This window comes from Coregonus lavaretus, assembly GCF_964263955.1.
Source record: "Coregonus lavaretus genome assembly, chromosome: 9".
NCBI classification, from domain to species: Eukaryota; Metazoa; Chordata; class Actinopteri; order Salmoniformes; family Salmonidae; genus Coregonus; species Coregonus lavaretus.
Genome location: NC_139996.1, coordinates 50,818,389 through 50,835,918, shown reverse-complemented (window position 1 = coordinate 50,835,918; position 17,530 = coordinate 50,818,389). Strand labels below are relative to the sequence as shown.

The window sequence follows — 17,530 nt, the reverse complement described above, 5'->3', positions numbered from 1 at the left end:
AGCAATAAGGCACCTCTGGGGATTGCCAATATACCACGGCTAAGGGCTGTATTCAGGCACTCCGCGTTGCATCGTGGTTAAGAACAGCCATTAGCCGTAGTATATTGGTCATATACCACACCCCCTTGGGCCTTATTGCTTAAAAATACCATGGGCTATTGAATCGCTGTTAGGCTATAGACTATCTTGGGTAGGCTAAGTAGGCTATCTTGTGTCATCAGAGAGGCAAATCTATGAGGAATGAGACACAATAGCAAGAAAAGACACAATCAGATTAACACAATACAAGTTGCATTGTTTCAGTATTGTTTAAAATATTTCAGTTAGATATTGAGGATGTATGTTTTTTTCTTTTGGTTTTATGAAATTCCTCTCTCGTCTTTTCCCGCAGGGCTACACTGATGAGCCAGTGTCTAAGATCCTGTCTCATGTGGAGGATGGGAACATGGTGCAGTTGGACCGCTGGAACCTCCTGGTGGAGCCCAACCCAGAGGCCGGTCACGAGGAGAAAGACGAGCACCAGACAGACAAGGTTAACTCAGTTTAGAGTGTCTCACACCAGCCGTCAAAAGCGTATGGGCTAATTTAGATAAGGACATCACAAGCATAACATAGTTTTTTTAAATGCGATTCAATGATGTCGTTTGTAATTGCTTAATATGTTTTTGAAGGTTATGCTATGATCAGTCTCTTAAATTGGCTGTAATTAGGCCGATCTCAAAACTCCCCTTCTTTTCTAAGATACTAGAGAAGGCCGTAGCCCAGCAGCAGACATCACACAGTATCTTTGAAACCTCCCAATACAGTTTTAGACCATTTCACAGCACTGAGACTGCGCTTGTCAAGGTAGTAAATGACCTAATGTTGTCCTCTTACCGTGGTCACATCTCAATTTTTCTTCTTTTAGATGTAAGTGCTGCCTTCGATACGATTGATCATGCTATTCTCACTAAGAGTATAGAATACTTGGTTGGTCTACGAGGACAGGTTCTCAACTGGTTCAAATCATACGTCTCTGAGTGGTATCAATTTGTTCAGCTGGGCGATAATTCATCTGAATGTTCCAAGGTTGAATGTGGCGTTCCCCGAAGTTCTGTGCTTGGACCCCTTTTATTTTCCTTGTACATGCTACCCCTTGGTAATGTCATCTGTAAGCACAACATACAATTTCGTTGCAACGCTGATGATTCCCAGTTGTATTTATATTTTAAACCAGATGATGCTTGAGACACAGATGTTAAACACTGGATGACAACCAACTTCTTGCTTTTAAACTCTGATAAGACGAAAATGATGCTACTTGGCCACAATACATTTAGAAACAAAGTGTCAGACCTCACTCTCAACATTGATGGTTGTCTCATTACATCAAACATGGTTAAAAACCTTGGTGTTACCTTTGACCCCGGCCTTACTTTTGACAACCACATAAAAAGCACATCCAGAACAGCATACTTCAATCTCAGGAACATTTCCATAATTAGACACTTCATCCATGCATTTGTTTCATCTAGGCTAGACTATTGTAATGCCCTCCTCTCCAGCTGTTCAGACTGTAATATTAGAAGCCTACAACTTGTACAGATCACTGCAGCTCAGATTTTAACTAACACTAGAAGGCATGAACACATCACTCCAGTTTTATCTGCGCTACACTGGCTGCCTGTAAACTATCGGTCTGATTTTAAGATCTCACTCTTAACTTTTAAGGCACTGCATGGCCTTGCCCCCTTTTATCTGACGGACATGCTTGTTCAATGCAACCCAGTGAGGGCGCTCCGCTCCCAAGGAGCCGGTCTGCTTATGGTTCCCAGATGCAGAACCAAGGCGGGGGACGGAGTGTTCTCTAGTAAAGTACCTAATTTGTGGAACAGCTTGCCCTGTCAGGTAAGAGGGGCAGACGCCATTTGAGGTTTTTAAATCACTTTTAAAAACCCACCTTTTTAGCCAAGCTTTTAATATCTGTAAGTTTTTGCACAACCTCTGTTTTTTATATTATTTTATTATTGTTTTAATTTGAAGTGTGTTGGGATTTTAAATGCACTTTAAATAAAGTTTGATTTGATTATGGGATTTGAACATGTATGAAACATTTTCTTGTTGTTGTTTTGGCTCTGTACTCCAGCACTTTGCATTTGAAATGATACAATGACTATGAGGTTAAAGTGCAGACTGTCCGCTTAAATTTGATGCTATTAGAAATTAGAGCACTTTTTGTACATAGTCCCCCCAAAAGTATTGGAGTACAGAGCCAAAAAAACGAAACATTTGTCACTGTCCCAATAATAACAGAGGGCACTGTATTTCTGTTGACATCATGTGTCTCTGCTTTGTCTGTTAGCTCCCAATTGATGTCTTCAACAACTACTTCAGCCTTGGCTTCGACGCTCATGTCACACTGGGGTTCCACGAGTCCAGAGGTTTGTCAAAAAGTAGCATATTTCGCTAGCTGAAATTACTTTTGCTAGCTGAAATGAGTCACTATAATAAATGTTACTACAGCGGAAGTCTAAAGCAGTCTCTCTCTCCTTAGAGGCCAACCCAGAGAAATTCAACAGCCGTTTGCGGAATAAGATGTTCTATGCAGGGGTGAGTGCTTTGACAAAATATATAACTTTGCTCCTCTCCCACTATGGAGTTGTTTGCTCTGTGTCTGATTTGCTTTACTTTATATCTAGGTCATGTTCATTAGGGCAAAATGTTTCAAAACGGTTTTAAACGGAAAGCCAGCATTCTTATTGGACAAGTTCAGATAGTACATCCCCATTTCACTTTGTTTCAAACTGTTTTCCTACTGAAGACGAACCTGATTCTTTATTGGATTCTTTATTGCAGACGGCCTTCTCTGACTTTCTGAGCGGCAGCTCCAAAGACCTTGCCAAACACATTAAAGTTGTGGTGAGTGGACTTCTAAACCTGTTGTAGACCTGAATGGGACTAAGACCCAGAGCACAATGTTAAAGAATGTGGATGTGTCCCAAGACTGAGTGTCTAAATACCATATTTGATCCGTTTCTAGAATTAAAATTTTCCTGGCGAAGATGGTAGATTTTTAGGCATGTTTCTAGGATACCAATGTCCCTTCTAGAGATATTCAGTACCCGTCAAAAGTTTGGACACACTTACTCATTCAAGGGTTTTTCTTTCCAAACTTTTGACTGGGACTGTATGTGTAACTCTATGGTCTGTACTCTGTTTCTCTGAAACCCCTCTTCATCAGTGTGACGGCACAGACCTCACCTCCAAAGTCCAGGACCTGAAGTTGCAGTGTCTTGTGTTCCTCAACATTCCCAGGTAAACATTTAGAATATTTTGAAACTGATGGGACACTCCAGTGCATACGGAAAGTCTTCTGACCCCTTGACTTTTTCCACATTTTGTTACGTTACAGCCTTATTCTAAAATGGATTAAATAAATACAAATTCCTCATCAGTCTACACACAATACCCCATAATGACAAAGCGAATAAGAATACCATATTTACGTAATTATTCAGACCCTTTGCTATGAGACTCGAAATTGAGCTCAGGTGCATCCTGTTTCCATTGATCATCCTTGAGACGTTTCTACAACTTGATTGGAGTCCACCTGTGGTAAAGTCAATTGATTGGACATGATTTGGAAAGGCACACACCTGTCTATATAAGGTCCCACAGTTGACAGTGCATGTCAGAGCAAAAAACAAGCCATGAGGTCGAAGGAATTGTCCGTAGAGCTCCGAGACAGGATTGTGTCGAGGCATCTGGGGAAGGGTACCAAAACATTTCTGCAGCATTGAAGGTCCCCAAGAACACGATGGCCTCCATCATTCTTAAATGGAAGAAGTTTGGAACCACCAAGACTCTTCCTAGAGCTGTCCACCCGGCCAAACTGAGTAATCGGGGGAGAAGGGCTTTGGTCAGGTAGGTGACCAAGAACCCGGTGGTCACTCTGACAGAGCTCCAGAGTTCCTCTGTGGAGATGGGAGAACCTTCCAGAAGGACAACCATCTCTGCAGCACTCCACCAATCAGGCCTTTACGGTAGAGTGGCCAGACAGAAGCCACTCCTCAGTAAAAGGCACATGACAGCCTGCTTGAAGTTTGCCAAAAGGCACCTAAAGGACTCTCAGGCCATCAGAAACAAGATCCTCTGGTCTGATGAAACCAAGATTTAACTCTTTGGCCTGAATGCCAAGTGTCACGTCTGGAGGAAACCTGGCACCATCCCTATGGTGAAGCATGGTGGTGGCAGTATCATGCAGTGGGGATGTTTTTCAGCGGCAGGGACTGGGAGACGAGTCAGGATTGAGGGAAAGATGAACGGAGCAAAGTACAGAGAGATCCTTGATGAAAACCTGCTCCAGAGCGCTCAGGACCTCAGACTGGGGCGAAGGTTCACCTTCCAACAGGACAATGACCCTAAGCACACAGCCAAGACAATGCAGGAGTGGCTTCGGGACAAGTCTCTGAATTTCCTTGAGTGGCCCAGCCAGAGCCCGGACTTGAACCCGATCGAACATCTCTGGAGAGACCTGAAAATAGCTGTGCAGCGACGCTCCCCATCCAACTTGACAGAGCTTGAGAGGATCTGCAGAGAAGAATGGGAGAAACTCCACAAATACAGGTGTGCCAAGCTTGTAGCATCATACCCAAGAAGACTCAAGGCTGTAATCGCTGCCAAAGGTGCTTCAACAAGTACTGAGTAAAGGGTCTAAAACACTTATGTAAATGTGATATTTCCGTTTTTTATTTTTAATACATTTGCAAAAACTTCTAAACTTGTTTTTGCTTTGTCATTATGGGGTATTGTGTGTAGATTGATGAGGGGAAAAACGATTTCATCCATTTTAGAATAAGGCTGTAATGTAACAAAATGTGGAAAAAGTCAAGGGGTCTGAATACTTTCCGAATGCACTGTATACACTCCCATTTATAGGCATTAAATCAATTGAATGGACACACAGAACGATACAAATGGACCAGTATTCCACCTGTTCCTCTGTGCTGTAGATATGCATTATGATGCTGTTATACGGCATTGTAAGACTTATCATGAGCATGTACTGTATGACACCCTTATAATGTGATATATTCATCTCATTATGTGCATGACTCATAGAGCCTGTTTTGCATGGGACTTGCTATGGGTCAATGAAGGATCCCCATCATTCCATCCAGGTCAGCAGGAGGGGTCAGCCAATGAATTATACTCCTGAGCAAACATTCTATAACCGCTGCAGGTGGCAGTAAATCACCACCCTTAGCTTTTACCTGTTCAGACCATACACACTCCAGCACAGTAGGTGGTGGTATGCACCTTTTCAGTTTATTTACAAATCTATCCCTATACACTCATAGAAGTAAGTAATAAGTAATACATGGACTACTTTAAATTGAAGATGGCCCTCAATAGCTCTGCCCATGCTGTCACAGAAGAGGTCATTGCGGAAATAGGAGATGACATTTACATTTTAGTCATTTAGCAGACGCTCTTATCCAGAGCGACTTACAGTTAGTGAGTGCATACATTTTCATACTGGCCCCCCGTGGGAATCGAACCCACAACCCTGGCGTTGCAAGCGCCATGCTCTACCAACTGAGCTACACGGGACCTCTAGTACATTTCTATAGCCTGACAAAATACCAGCCATTTTGAGTCGGTAGAACATTTCCTTAATAGAGAGACATACCATATTAGAAGTCTTATTAAAAGACATAATAAAGGCTCATACATGTTTGCAACAAGTTATAAAGAATTATGCATTATATACCTTTTATCAAGTGTTGTATTTATTGTGTGCTGCAGTTACTGTGCCGGCACCAAGCCATGGGGTCACCCCAGTGAGCACCTTGACTTTGAGCCGCAAAGACATGACGACGGCTGCATCGAGGTCATCGGATTCACCATGACCTCTCTGGTGAGCTCTCAACCGTACCTGATGTCCTCTCACATCTCATGGAATATATTCATTACCATTTGTACAGCCTAACCTGCACATTGTAGACTTTGTGCATATCTATTTTGTTATTTTAAGCACCATTGGACTCTTTCGTCTTATATATTTTGTTGTCGGAATGTTGTTTTCATTACAACATCATTGTTTATCTTTCATCAGTATCTCTCAATTTCGCTTTGGGGATCAATAAAATGTATTCAATTCAGTTCAATGTCCTCTCTCTCTCTCTCTCTCTCTTCCTCTCCGTCCCTCCAGGCCACTCTGCAGGTGGGCGGTCACGGCGAGAGGTTGAACCAGTGTAAGGAAGTGACCCTGACCACGTACAAGTCCATCCCCATGCAGGTGGACGGCGAGCCCTGTAAGCTGGCCCCCTCCGTCATCCACATCAACCTGAGGAACCAGGCCAACATGGTGCAGAAGACCAAGAGGAGGATCTCCATGCCCCAGCTCAATGAGTTAGTAGCCCTAAACCTTGTGATACCAGACCTCAACACTGTATTCCCATTCCAGAATTGGCTTGATCAGAAACCTAGAATGATTGTAGTCGAGGCTAGAGTTAAGGCTACCCATTTGATTCCATATGGATGTCTAGTAGCTCTCTCCCGGCCAATAATAACCTATACCAGTGTTTCTTAATCCTGGTCTTAGTGACCCATAAGGGTGCACATTTTAGTTTTTGCCCTAGCATAAACACCTGATTCCACTAATCAAAGGTTTGATGAGTTGATTAGTGGAATCAGGTGTGTAGTACTAGGGCAACAACTAAAATGTGTACTCCTTTGGGTCCCCAGGACCAGCATTAAGAAACACTGACCTATACAATATGTACAAACATCATGTTTCTGTCTGTGTCCTCTCAGTCAGCAGCCGGTTCCTGAGAAGCTGCAGATCAGAGTGAGCAGGATCAGTATGCACGCTTATGAGGCCCTGCACTACGACAAGGACAAGCTCAAAGAGGCCTGTGAGTATAAACATACATATTCTACACACTGCACCTCTGTCATTCCTTTACTAAGGACACCACTATGGCAGGGATATCGCAGATCCATACATGCAGGCTTTTGCTCCAGCCCATTAGCAAACTACTGTAACTGAATGTCTTTTCCCTGTCTTAGCTATCCCACTGGGCATCATCACGGTCCCAGGAGACAGCGATCTGGAGAACTGCCGTTCACACATTGAGAGTCTGCAGGACAGTCTGGAAGAGGTGTGTACAGGAGGAGCATGTAGGAGACGTACAGTTGTGGGAACTAAAAGCGTTTTTAAAAACCCTGTTGCACACACATTGCGGCAATTGTTCTGCCGATACGGTGACGCAACCTAACTTTTTGGTGCCCGCAACTGTAGGGAGGAGTGGGAGTACGGATTGGCCAGGTCCATTTATAGGTAGTGTGGTAGAGAATGAAAGAGTGAGAATGAGAGAGAGAGAGAGGAAATAGGTGTGGGCGAAAGAATGAATGAGTGTCAAAAGAAGTAAAAGCGAGAGAAAAGGAACTGGGGTGAGAGTGAGAGAGTGAGAGAAGAGAGGAAAATGAGGGAGTGTCCTTAAATAATTGACCATATGATAGACTTCATGTTGTCTGCTGTGCTCCCTAGTGGAGCTCAGATGTACTTCAGGGAACAAACTGATGTGTGACATGCACACGAGCTACATATGCTCTTCTGAAAGAACTGAAGTACCTGGCTTATAAAGATGTTACTTGCTGTCCAACCAGTAGGAAATTCGATGACATAATTACGCTGTTCTATTATTCTCTTACAGGAAAGTGATGCTGTGAAATCAGAGAGGCTGTCGTCACAAAAGCTTTCCCCCAAATGGTGCTTCCTTGACTGTAAGTATTGCTACCTGAACAAAGAGAGTATTTTATAAGAGAACTAGCTTCCTCATTTAGGAAACAATTGAAATGCAGCATTAAGTTTCTGTCCAGGTATGCAATGTCAGTATATGGACAGGGACATGTAGATTCAGAAAGGTGTTTGCTTTCTTTTCAGGCACAACTGCTGATCGATTCTACAGGATAGACCGTGCTCAGGTATGTACTTGTTTCCCCTATATTCATTTAGCATCTGTGGCCCACCAATGCTAAATCGTTGCCACCACTCCAAAAAATATGATGTAATTTTTATTTATTTCTATAACTTTTTTAAATGGATAGTGCAAGATTTAGGCAATTAGGCCCTTTTTCTACTTACCCATAGGCAGATGAACTCATGCATACCCTTTTTATGTCTTGCATGCAGTTTGAAGGAAGTTGCTAACTAGCATTAGCGCATTTGCTAACTAGCGTTAGTGCAATCAATGACTAGAAGTTTATGGAGTCTATAACAGCTAGCATGCTGTTCCCATATACTTCAGGTAGCTTTGCCACCGCTGCTGAAAAAAAAATCCTAGGGGCCCCTGGCCCAGGCAATTCGACAATCAAAAGAAATTACACCAATATATCAAAAACCTATGGATCAAGTCATCTCATTATACACCGACAATATCTTACTTTAACTAGACAATGTATTTCAATCCCTCCCAAAAGCTCAATCCCTCCCAAAAGCTTTGAAGATCATAGACAAATTCACTTCCATCTCAGGTTATAAAATAAATCGAACCAAATCTGTCCTTCTGCCTCTCAAGACCCCGAAGCAGGACTCCATCGGTACTTATGGAATCCCAATCGTTTCCTATTTTACATTTACATTTACATTTTAGTCATTTAGCAGACACTCTTATCCAGAGGGACTTACAGTTAGTGAGTGCATACATTTTAAATATTTGGGAATAGATATATTTCCTTCCTTCCCCAGAAACTTTAACAGAACGCTCAATTCAATCTGACCTCAGTAGATGGACTAATATCACAGTTGCTTTAACCGGCAGAATATCTATTAATATCTAAAATTAATGGCTGAATTTCGGTAGTTCAATGGTTCCCATGGCTCCCCCTTCATAGTTCGGCTTAAAAATGTATATGTCAAGGTAAACGATCCCGGATAAAATTAACAAACTTACAAAGAGGGAAAGAAGGACCATCCATAGCAAAATAAAATAAAATTGTATTTCCAGGCACTAGCATTTCATCCCATCCTAAATTTGTTTAGACATGATTCTTCCGCCCCCTGGCTGAGTATAGAGTGAAATATGGGGTCTCTTATTGCACTGGAAGAGGTGGGCTTCACTGATATATCCCTTAAACAATGTAAACTACGCTTTGGTCCTATTATTGGTCAAACTATTTCTATTTGCCGCAAAATTGAAAAAGAGTGTAACTGGAATCAAAATAGCATGCCCATACTCTAATATTTCACAATAACGCCTTGCGATCTAGAGGGCGGCCTTTTGCATCACCCCAGCGGTCCAAATGTGGAATCCATACCCATGCGATATCATGGACAGTACAGGTTTGAGAACATTCCAAGATTTGAAAGATGCATACACATTACCAGGCAAATCCTTTTTTCTATACATACAACTTAGGTCAGCTATGCTGGCCTATGGAGTCCTTTGGGAAACCCAACTACCGAACCATCCAATGATGGGATTTATAAATAAATTATCTGGGCTCTGAATGGGACTGATCTCTATAATATATTAACAACTTTTGGAAAGCTCATATTCTGAGCTAGCCATTAAAAAAGTATCGTCTACAGATCTAATTGAATCTGAACTACTCTTTAACTGGAAGAGAAATAAAAAAAGATGACCTTGGCATCCCTTAATCCGAACAATCAACTTATACATTTTAAATTGTTTAATACCAAGGAAACATTTTACGATGAAATTCCCAACTGTTCACTGTGTCCCCTAAATCAGGTAGGCACAATCCTCAATTTGATGTGAGAGTGCCCTGCAGTTAAATGCTTTTGGCGCAAAGTTACTAAATTCATTTCGAATTGCATGAATGTAAATATTTAATGCTTTGCATCTATTATGTTACTTAACGATGATAGCTTCTTGAATCTCTCAATCAACCAGAGATGGCGGGTTGGAGGCCTATTTCTTTTTTTGTTTTATATTCCTGTTTATACTGAATTTATTATCACTTAAACTTTGTATGTCTTTGTAACCGTCTTTTTTTGTTGTTGAGTGGCAGCCTACGGGTACATGTTTTATAAACGTATAATTTCAAATGGATAATGTACTTGCAACACCCCCCAACAACAAATAACAAAATAAATAAATAAATAAGCAATCCTAGGGGAAACACTGACTTGTGAATATGTCAGTCTATTACAAAATATAGTTTTTTTCCTGACCACATGACTTGCCTAGGAAAAACTCCTGGACATTATGGGAAAGCTTATAAGTATGCAAGGCCATTGTCCAGGGTTTTAATGAGGCATGTTGTGATGACCCACTGTCATGACTCTTTAATAAACACAGTTATAAACTGTTATAACCTCAAGGAGCACCTCAACTACGTGACGGAGATCTCCCAGGACGATCTCTACATCCTGGACCCGGAGCTGGTCATCAAGGAGACGGTGGGCACCTCACCGGGCATGCCCGACCTGGTAGACTCGTACGGGGAGTGCAAAACGCCCGAATCTCGCCAGTTTACCTTCCCATCCTCCTCCTCCTCACCCACCTCCTCCCCAGGACCCAGGTGAGAGGAAGAACACTATACGGGGCGGTTTCCTGAACACAGATTAAGCCTAATCTCCATTAAAAATGCATTTTAGTCTAGAACTAAACTTAATCTGTGTCTGGGAAACCGTCCCTTTATGTTTTAGAGACTGAACAGGGTAATCTTTTAATTGGATGCATTTTAGCTTGGTTTCTTTGCATCTTTGAACCATATTTATTTGAAAAGATAAGCACACACACACACACACTCACACACACACACAAACCTCCCTTCCTCTTTCATTGCTGTCTGACTGTCACTCCCTGTTGCGCACCACCAAAGCTCCCCTTTCCTGTTAAGTCAATACAGTGAGGGTCGTGTGGTTCCTGGTGATGAACAATAGCTCATTATCCAGATCTGGTCCTGTAAAGAATGTTGGCTCCCCTCAGGGAAGATGACACAACTACATGGCTGGGTCACAGACAGAGAGACTGACGACCGATTTTACACACACACACACACACACACTCACAAACTTTTGAGCGCAACAATGACAATTCTATTCGTAGATATTGGCGAGAATGTAAAACATAAAAGTTCTGTTATTACTGTACTGAGTGGTCCTTCTCCCAGTCACTAACCTGTACCTGTCCTCCCTCCCCTCCTGCAGGATCAGTGAGTCCCAGAGGAAGAGGGTGTCCAGTGACAGCTCGGTGACAGAGGCCCTGGCTCACAGCAGTGACTCCCAGGCCTCCTCCAAGACCGGCCTGTGCAGGTCAGACCCTGACTTTAGCCTGATTCCTATACATCTTAGTGGGCATTTTCAGTTGTAGTATGGTTTTACCAATTAATCAGTCCATTTAATGTTGGCCTATGGTTGCACCAATCTTATTTATCAGATCAATTATCAGACCCTTGTTGAACTGTGGTGTCTTTTGGATGACTGTTCAATCAGTGTCTACATTCTAATGTTGTGGCATCGTAGCATACTGGTCACGAGCAATGGCCAGGAGCGATAACCAAACTACCTTGAAACAATGTTGGTAGAACATCAGATCTCAAAATGTTGACAATTGGGTAGTTATTATAACTATAGCTACTTCACAGCATACATGAGGGTTTGTTTTAATTATAGTGGATCTGTGTTCTCATCTTCATGGTGAGCCATCAGCATAGCAGTATGGCTTGCTATGTAACAACATTGTCTTATGTCAGATAGCACGACAATTCCGCCTGCACTGTCGGTTGGCGTAAGACAATGATGTGACAAAGCTAAGTGTCACAAAGCCATGTCATCTCTCTCAGGTTCAGTATGTATTGAGTCATAAGATAAATGATTTATACACATGTTCCATTCAAGTATTCAAAAGCTTCCAAGGAACTTGATTCAGCATTGTTCCCTAAGGCTAATTTTAGCTCACTCCAAACCTGGGATCGAATACATTTATTTGTTATTTAAATACTTATTTTCTGTGTATTTGGGTATTTTCAAATGAGGTGGCACAAATCAAATACTTCCTTTGGAAGTATTTGAAAGTATTTTCAAATACTTTTCTACAAATTGCTTACTTTTTGAAAGTATTTTCAAAAATCTTATTTCCAAATACCTTATTTCAAATACCAAACAGACCAGGTTCAAATGCATGGGAGTATTTAATTATTTGTATAAATACTGTGCATTTCAGTATTTTCAAATACATGCCAATACCTTCCAAGTGTACAGTATTTCCAATATTCAACTACTTTTGTTTTCAAATAAAAAAATATAAAAATACTTACTACCAAATGTCTTTAAAAGTTATTGAAATAGGCCTACTCTAAATAGTATTTGAACCCAGGTCTGGCTCACTTACCCAATTATTGTTGTGTTTAATAATAGTGCATTTTGTTTTAAGCAAGCTTTCTCACAAACCCCTTAATGTGTATGATGTGTCATCCATGCTTTGTCCTGTCTTTGTCTTTGAAGGAGAGGGCCTAAAATGGTCAATGTTCATCAGTCCCACACAACTATTGCTGATTTCAGACCCATGCTTAGGTATGCTGTCTGTTTCTGTATGTGTCACACTTACTGCCATGCTTACTTGCCATGCTTTTAGTTGTTATGATTATCATCATCTCAGTGCAATGTCATTTAGCTTTGTGTCAAATCTGTCTTTTGCCCTTTTCTCACAGTTCTGGAAGTGCTCTGTCATGTGATACTGAAAAAGGTAAAACATCCCCTGTTGATTTGTTCTCAGTAATCTGAATGGATAGGTACAACCGTACTTCCATACCAGTATGGATTTTTACAATACCGTCTATAAAGGTATTTTGACACAGTGCTAAATAAATGAAAAGTTGTACAAATTGGACTGCTTCACTGTCAGTTTTGGCTGTTTAATAGTTTGGTTGAGTTTAATACAGTCAGAATGGAGAAAGAAAATTAAAACCACTTTGAATTAATTTGTGGCCATCCTATGGTCATGTACTACTCAAAACATATTTAGAACTTTCATTATTCAGAAACATAAAATACCATCAAAAATAAGAAATATATTGTGCTATGATATTTTGGCCATGTTGCCCAGCCCTAATTTGAACCATATTGTATTTACACACATAAAGGTTTCAGCCTTGCTTTGTTTAAGGTCCACTGTTCAAAAATATAGTGAAAAGCCTCATAAGTAAATTGTAAAGAGTATAGATGCCTTACTCTGTTTTTACAGTAACTGAGTTAATTGAGTGTGTGAAGACAGAAGATCTCGAAAGGGTAAGTAAATTACACGTTTAGTTAGACAGCATTCATTCCTACCATGCATCCTCCTCTAACAGTGTTTTTACATTGACTTTTGACCCCTCACTTTAAAAAATGTAAGATAGTAGGCAAATGTGGGTTTACAAGTTGAGGTGCAGTAAAGGGAAAGCAAGTTGAAGCACTGTAGTTGAAGTACTTTCAAATTGAAACACTGCAAAGTTTAATGACTGTAAAGTTGAAGCACTGTCAAGTTGAAGGGCTGTAAATGAACTTTCTTTTTTTTCACAGCTCACAGAGCTCCACAAACAGGGGGCAGATATTTTCACACAGGATACTTTGGGCTGTACCTTACTCCATTACGCAGTGGAGGTGGGCTGCAAGGAGATTGCTAAGTACATCATAGACCACGGTAGGAGACTGACCCATCAAACACTGCAGTTGACTCCCATCACTTTAGGTATTAAGTACTGATATGACACTGTTTAATTCTTAAGTTCTCGATAATGGAAGCACTCTGCAGTATCACATATAAACCCAATGAACATATTAACATTTTCCCTCACTGTTGTTGATCAAACATAAAGAAACATTTGAACACATCCAACATGAATGACAGTCAAAAATGTATGCACGCATGACTGTAAGTCGCTTTGGATAAAAGCGTCTGCTAAATGGCATATTATTATTATATTATAAATACTTGTGTGTACATAGATAGTGGATGCAATATCTGAATCCTGTTCATGTTTTAACACACAGCACCTACCACTCTCCTGGATGTCACAGAAAAAGAGACGTGAGTCATGTTGTCAACTTCCTTTTACTGATTTTCTGCATAAAATAGTTTGACAGAACGTCATGCAACCGGTTTCCACACCAAAGGCCTATTTCTGAGGTCAACTCTCTACTGATTACTATGAAAGCTTAGCTCTGCCCTCAAATAATTCAAATTAAAATCACCTCATCTATATGAATTAGTTCCTGGAAAAAGTCTGTCAACTGGGTCAAACCTAGAGCTCCCAGCTACAACACAACCTGAGTGACAAATTTCATGTGTGTCTTTGTGTATGTGTGTGTGTGTGTGTGTGTGTGTCTATGTGTGACACAGAGGGGAGACGGCTCTCCATAAAGCTGCGTTCACGCGTCAGAGGACCATCTGCCACTACCTGGTGGAGGCCGGGGCTTCCCTCATGAAGACTGACCTTCTGGTAAATTACCTTAATGAATTAGGCTGTGTCCATCTCTGTCCCTCTCTCTCTCTCTCTCTCTCTCTCTTTCTCTCTCACTCTCTCTCTCTCTCTCTCTCTCTCTCTCTCTCTCTCTCTCTCTCTCTCTCTCTCTCTCTCTCTCTCTCTCTCTCTCTCTCTCTCTCTCTCACACTCTCTCTCTCTCTCTCTCTCTCTCTCTCTCTCTCTCTCTCTCTCTCTCTCTCTCTCTCTCTCTCTCTCTCATCCCATCTTCTTTCTCTATCCCTTCACCCCCCTCTCTCTTTCCACCCCCTTATACCAATCTCCCTTCCTCAGGGTGAGACGCCGAAGCGGCGTGCGGAGAAGGCCAATGACCAGGAGCTAGCGGAGTACTTGGAGAACCGCCAGCACTACCAGATGATCCAGCGAGAGGACCAGGAGACTGCCGTTTGATGATCCCGCTGTTTACCGCGACCGCACCACGCTCTCTCTCTCTCTCTCTCCCTCTCTGTTTGCCATACCTAACAGTCGGAAGCTCTGTACTGGGTTCAAGGGAGGAAGGTGGGAGGTGTGTTCCCTCTCTAACAGACCAGGCTAATTACACTATAGAAATAGAATTACTATAGAATGACTATTTCTATGGGCTACACTGTATAGGTCGAAGTCTAGAGGTGAGCCAGTGGAGGCAGGTCTTCCTTTCATCCGCTTGCTAGTGATGCTTCAGTTTGACTAGTGTTGAGTGCTATGTGTCAAGAGTGCATGTATGAAAACCACTTTTCTTCTATTGCGAATGGGTCCAAGTCTGCTACTGCACAGCAAGCGAATGTAAACGAAAGGGCAAATGATAAAACAACTGCTTTTTGGGGTATTTTCAGGGCTGGAGTAACTGTATCTGAATGTGGCTTCATGAACCTAGTATTTTTCTCCATATGCAATGGCAAGGTATCTATAGGAATGTATAACGTTTGAGTGTGTCATTGAAATGGATGGAGGTTGCTTTTAACCAGGGATACTGTTTGTGTAAGTGTGGGCTTGAGATATGATAGATGCTTTGACATATTGTATGAAGGCTCATACTTTCCTTTTGAATTCTCGTGACCTCTGGATGTGGTTGTTTACTCGAATGGCAGTATATTTGCTCTGCTATTGGATATTTAACTTATAACTTATGTCTATCACTGATAAACCAATATATTTAAGAAATGCTGTACTATTTATAGAGAGAACTATTTGCATTTTTGCTTATGATCAAATATGATAAAAACAGGCATCCTAGTAACTCATTATTAAAAGCCAGTTTTGCACTGCCACTAAATGCTTTGTATTTCTCTATGTGGCTTGAAATTCCTCTTGGTGCATTACATTTTACAGTTCTTAGATATTTCTATACCACAGCTTTTAGATTTTTTCCCCCCACTGTTTCCATGTTTGTTACATACAATGTAAATCTGATGTCTTTTTCCAAATGTGTACTTTGCGATGTATAGTTTTTCTGTAAATAGGTGAAACATTCTTATTTACAAATTGATTACTACATGCTACATAAGTGCAGTAAGAATTCAACACAAAACAGTGAACAGATTCCCCAAAATGATCACAAATCACAAATGAACTTCGGTATCCATTCTTTAATGGCACATCATTACTACTTTAGTCAATTCTTTGTATGTTTCATATATTAGCCAGTTTATGAGCACTTATGGAATGTGAGGCGGAAGATCAGTTCAATACAGTTCACTTTATTAGCCTTTTTCAGTAATTTGTCTCGCATTCCTTTGTCTCGATGAAACTTATTTAAACACTATTGTATGTACAACCTGACTGCTCAGTCAAGTATCTTACAACATCAGTTTACTTTTCTCTTTACAACTTTTACAAGTATTATCAGAAACATGGCTTGATTATTGTGAAATATAGATTGCTTTTATCAATACTTACAAATCTTTGCTAGAACTGCCTATTATTATTATTTTTTGCTTTTAAGGGGTTATGAAACGTATATGTGTGTGTGTGTGTTATCAATGCTTTGTTTTGAGTTGCTGTGCAATTCAGGTTTAGAGAATTAGCATCAAAGCAATTAAGAATGTCAGAATGACTACTGTGGCTCTGTCCAATATGCAGTCCCTTGTAACTACAGAGATTTCAAAAGATAATTTTTGTACTTATGTACAGTGACCAGAATAATGGACAGACCTGTATGAAATGTATTTAAAAAAAGTATTAGATGTACTGTATATTTGCTCTTCAAGCCTGTTTATTACTGTTTGTTTGGAGAAAAATAAACCTTTAAACATGAATTGTTGCAATTTATGACCCTATCACTTCTTCACTTTAAAACATACTGTACATTTAGTGTTACTTGATACGTTTAAATTAGGTAAAGCATGGGGACCTGTGTTCAATTGGCTCTTCTTTTCTGTGGTTAATAGAATGAAGGGCATCCGGGCATCTCCGAATAGGAGTCTTCCCTTTTCAATCATAAAGAATAGGCTAACATGGACGTGGGGACCTCATCTTAGATTAGCACTCCTACTATAATACTATTTGTGAATACAAGCCCTGGGATTGATTGTGGACATCCATGGGATCAGCAAACGTTTGCTGATTATTTTATTGGTTGTTTCGTTGCTTGATGGCTGGTATTTTCTTAGGTTGGAAAAAGGGAGTTGTCCACAGGGGAAGACTTCCTTCCACAAGTTGGCCTTCATGTGACTTTTCCAAGCTTCCCAGCTGCAGGCTCCAATGGCAACTGTCCAACAATGCATGACTGATCCATTTCATCATGAGGAGGGAACCGACAACCTAGGGTGGTGGTGGCATTAAGTCTTCCCTGAGAAGCAACAGCCAACAAAGCCACGAGAGAAAAATATAAGATTCTGCTTTTCACAGCTTTAATATATGTTTAATACACATAAAAAATAAAAAAAAGCATGTGAATGTTTTTCCACGCTATATAGTGGAAGGGTCGATTTCTAAAGAAATGTTTTAGCAAAGTTGATTGACAGATTTTTCTACATTAAACCATGTAACAATTATAATGATATACTAATATAAGACACATCAATCAATTAAAAAAGCACTGAAGAATTCACATTCTGAAAATAAATTACTTCAA

At 40.7% G+C, this 17,530-nt stretch overlaps 1 protein-coding gene across 1 annotated transcript in view; it reads left to right on the top strand.

Moving 5' to 3' along the window:
• Positions 1-16,651, top strand: part of dgkzb (diacylglycerol kinase, zeta b) — a gene marked incomplete at its 5' end in the record, with an annotated part of 30,336 nt that extends 13,685 nt beyond the window's left edge. The window contains 20 exons of the mRNA XM_084168757.1: positions 392-532; positions 2,342-2,420; positions 2,534-2,589; positions 2,836-2,898; positions 3,221-3,294; positions 5,788-5,899; positions 6,194-6,397; positions 6,803-6,899; positions 7,054-7,145; positions 7,701-7,770; positions 7,931-7,971; positions 10,334-10,533; positions 11,165-11,269; positions 12,461-12,529; positions 12,667-12,701; positions 13,200-13,243; positions 13,517-13,637; positions 13,988-14,024; positions 14,337-14,436; positions 14,752-16,651. Coding sequence (XP_084024883.1) covers positions 392-532; positions 2,342-2,420; positions 2,534-2,589; positions 2,836-2,898; positions 3,221-3,294; positions 5,788-5,899; positions 6,194-6,397; positions 6,803-6,899; positions 7,054-7,145; positions 7,701-7,770; positions 7,931-7,971; positions 10,334-10,533; positions 11,165-11,269; positions 12,461-12,529; positions 12,667-12,701; positions 13,200-13,243; positions 13,517-13,637; positions 13,988-14,024; positions 14,337-14,436; positions 14,752-14,868 — 1,857 coding nt within the window. The 3' untranslated portion in view covers positions 14,869-16,651. The remainder of the gene's footprint in view (positions 1-391; positions 533-2,341; positions 2,421-2,533; positions 2,590-2,835; positions 2,899-3,220; positions 3,295-5,787; positions 5,900-6,193; positions 6,398-6,802; positions 6,900-7,053; positions 7,146-7,700; positions 7,771-7,930; positions 7,972-10,333; positions 10,534-11,164; positions 11,270-12,460; positions 12,530-12,666; positions 12,702-13,199; positions 13,244-13,516; positions 13,638-13,987; positions 14,025-14,336; positions 14,437-14,751) is intronic.
• Between the last annotated feature and the right edge of the window lie 879 nt (positions 16,652-17,530).